Here is a 3,616-nt window from a genome sequence, read left to right on the forward strand (position 1 = left end):
ATGTTAGGCGCCATCACGACAAATTAAGTTTTGGGTCATGACATCATATTATTAATTTATTTATATATATATATAACGAACTTTCTTTTATTTTATATTAAAAACTCTACTTTTACATTAAAAGTACTAAATATTATTTTTTAAATAGCTATAAACCTATTATTTTTTAAAAATGGAGCCCCCAAATTTGGGGGTTAATGCATAAGCCTTGCCTCTAATAATGTTAGAGCCGGCCTTGCAAGAAATGATAATTGAAGTTGTTAGGATATACTATAAACTATGCGTATTGTTATAGTATTCTTTATGGAATAATTATTTATTTATTTGTTCTATTCAATAAAGTTTTATTTTAAATAGATCATGTATTTGTCCGTGTGTCCATTGCTTATATAATAGATGATTTAGCTTATACACGGAAGATTAAATCATTGATTCTTATAAGCTATAAAGTTTAAGTTCACAACCTAATGATTGAATTGGACAAACCATGGTTGTTGCACAAGATTAAATATAATTTATCTTGATTATGGGAATGATTTAATTCCGACTTCTTGTGTTAGTATATTTTGTATGTACTGAATGGATCAACCAGAGATAAGTATTTTATACTGACTTATTAAAATAATTTCTCTAGTTCATTCAATGTACTTTTACTCTTAATCTTGATATAACTATTATTAGTTGTGTGTGTTATTTATTATTTTGATTTATTAAAAAGCGAGATTCTTTCGTGGGTCAATAAGACTGGTAATTAGACAATAATGATATACATTGGCGAAATAATAATTAGTTGATAGAATTCATGTCTCGGCTTTTGAGATTGATGATACTCCTTTATGAAGGCTTATAAATTTTCATGTGTAAGTCTGACCGGTGAATTTTATATGTGACACATGAAATCAGTTAAGCAAAAGTCTGAGGAAAGTAATCAATAAATTAAATTGTCAGTAATTTAATTTAATTGATTAGTATCTGAATCTTAACACGGGGAGTTAAATAAGGTTTTATGAAAAAATTTTGAAATTGAACTAAGGAGTGCAATTACGAATTTTTAGTGAAATAATTCATAATTTATTATGGTAGATTTCGAAATTAATTTCATAATAGGGAGCCTTTTCAATTAAATTCTGTGGTCCCTACTTGCCTAAATAATAGCAAATAAAGGAAACCTTTTCATACTGACCGTTTTTTGCACTCGTTTTTCCTTGAAATTTCGCCCACCCGAAATTTTTTCTTTCCGGATATTATTTGGATAACACAATAGAAGACTGTGGAACGTTTTCCTGAGGTCGCAGTCTTGCTACTTTGAAATTGGAGACCCATATTAATGCTTTGTTCATGCTTCAAGAGGTAACTCGAATAATCTCCGTATATACTAATTATTTAATTTATATGTGAATATGATACTGTCCGCTGTCATATATAATCCAACAGAAGTGTACTATTACCAGTTTAAACTCTTAGCCACTTTGATTTTTCTGTTTCTTGTTCACTATGAAAGAAAACTATCGAGCTAAGGAAGTTGAAAATTGATGTTTAGTAAAATAATGTTAACTTATCTTGGTTAAATGATAATATGATATGACGATGCGTATATTAATAGTAATTAAATGAATTTTTTCCCCATATTTGAGCAGATGTCATATATTTACTGATTTATTAGTATAAATATCACAGGCAATAAAAATTTTCCCGTTGGGAGAGAAGGATCATACTTCGCGGTCATAAAGAAAAAAGATGATTGTTGTACCTTTCTCCATTTACCTAAGAAAATATAATTCAACGAGAAATGGAACAAAAACTAGCTTATGAAATTAGGAGAAACATCAGCTGAAAACTCTTCTTCTTCCCTCAACAATCTCTGTTGCCTGGCGATGAAATCCTCCACTGTTCGCCTGAAATCTTCACTACTCATCTCATCATCCACATTTCTTCGGCAGACCACCGTTGCCGATCGCCTCAGTTCTCTTCTAGTCTCCTCATGCTGGGGGACACACAGCAAATTTTCTGAACGGCTCTTTCGAATTTTCCTTCCAACTTCTCTCTCTCCAAGAATGCACTGTTTCCCCTGTTTCATACTCTGTTCGCTGTAGTTATTTATACTCTGTTCTCTGCAATTGCTTATGCTCTGTTCACTGTAATTGGTTATGCGCTTTGCACATTCTTTCATATACTCGTCATGGAAATCGGTTATGATTGATGAATTATCTTTAGCATATGAGACTCTAGATTTCAAGAACAAAACGATGACAATCACATTTCCAAGCACGAAGATGAACCGGGGACTAATGAGGGCGAGCGGGAGTTTCCTGAAATACTCACTAAAAAGCTTGGAAACAAATGCCAATTGAGTGGAAAATCTCGAGATTATGACAAAAAATATGCAAATCTCCATGACACGGAACAGCGTTGTGATCCTTTGAAGCCTTTTGTACCTAAGAATTGCGTTTGCTTTCTCTGCTTTGATGTTCTTGAAATTGAAAGACTCCATTTTTTTCCAACTTTCTGATGAGAATTGGTTGGTTCAAGGCTAAGTGAAAGATGAGAGGGATTGTGGCTAACAATTGAATTCGAGCAACAAGCAAATTCAACCTTAGCCAAGCCCGTTAAAAATTACATGAAAGAAAGCATCTCACACAAAGGGAAGAAGTGATTTTGGAGTAAAACCATAGTTCTGAAAAGGGCAGAATTATTTATAACAATGTTCATCTCGAATAGGGAAGCAAATTAGAAGGAAATGAAGATGAAGGAAATAGAGTAATAAAAAAAGAAGAGAGCTTTTGATTAGTGAGTCTTCTTCGTTGTTTTGTGAACTTGGAATGGCAGAACCAGAAATGTAGTGGTATATATAGGCTATAAAAATAGACTTTTCTTTTTTCTTTTTTAGGTTTTAGTTTTATTTTTTCTTTTAATTTTTGAAGTAGATTGTTTCTTTTTTTTTTTTTTTTTTTACTTTATCACTTTGCTTCAGAGATATTGTAACATTTCGGTTATGTCTAAAATAAAGCTGATGCTTTTTATAAAGTCGTTTATTTGTACATAAACTCCTATATAAAATAGTTACATGTCAACAACAACAACAATCCGATTAAATCTCACAAATGGGGTCTGGGGATGGTAGAATATACGCAGACCTTACCCTTACCTCGGAGGGGTAGAGAGGCTGCTTCCGAGGAACCCTAAGATCAAGAAGATGAAAATAGACAATAGCATTCGTGACAGCAACAAAAATCAGAGAAATAATATTAGCATCGTAAGAAATAAAAAATCTATGAAAAAGCAATAACAACAACCAATAATAATACCACATTACTATGAAAAACGGAAAAATACTATGGACACAACATACACCTCTAGCAGTCCAAGAGAAAAGCCTAACAAACTAGCCCCACCCCCGACACAAAGATGAAAAGCGCTCGACTCCCTCCTCACCTTCAACTCTAATGCTCAACCTCCACACCTTCCTATCAAGAGCCATATCCTCGAAAATCTAAAGTCGCGTCATGTCCTGCCTGATCACCTCACCCTATTACTTTTTAGGCCGCCCTCTACCTCTTATCATACCCGCCAAAGACTACCGCTCAGATCTCCTAACCGGGGCATCTTAACTTCTCCT

General features: G+C 33.3%; 1 protein-coding gene across 1 annotated transcript; it reads right to left on the bottom strand.

Annotated features, from left to right (window-relative positions):
• Positions 1-1,801: 1,801 nt before the first annotated feature.
• Positions 1,802-2,491, bottom strand: LOC104098715 (uncharacterized). The gene has a single exon (XM_009605527.2). It carries the CDS (start codon positions 2,489-2,491, stop codon positions 1,802-1,804), a length of 690 nt encoding a protein of 229 aa, XP_009603822.1.
• Positions 2,492-3,616: the final 1,125 nt, after the last annotated feature.

Source organism: Nicotiana tomentosiformis, chromosome 3 (genome assembly GCF_000390325.3).
Source record: "Nicotiana tomentosiformis chromosome 3, ASM39032v3, whole genome shotgun sequence".
NCBI lineage: Eukaryota > Viridiplantae > Streptophyta > Magnoliopsida > Solanales > Solanaceae > Nicotiana > Nicotiana tomentosiformis.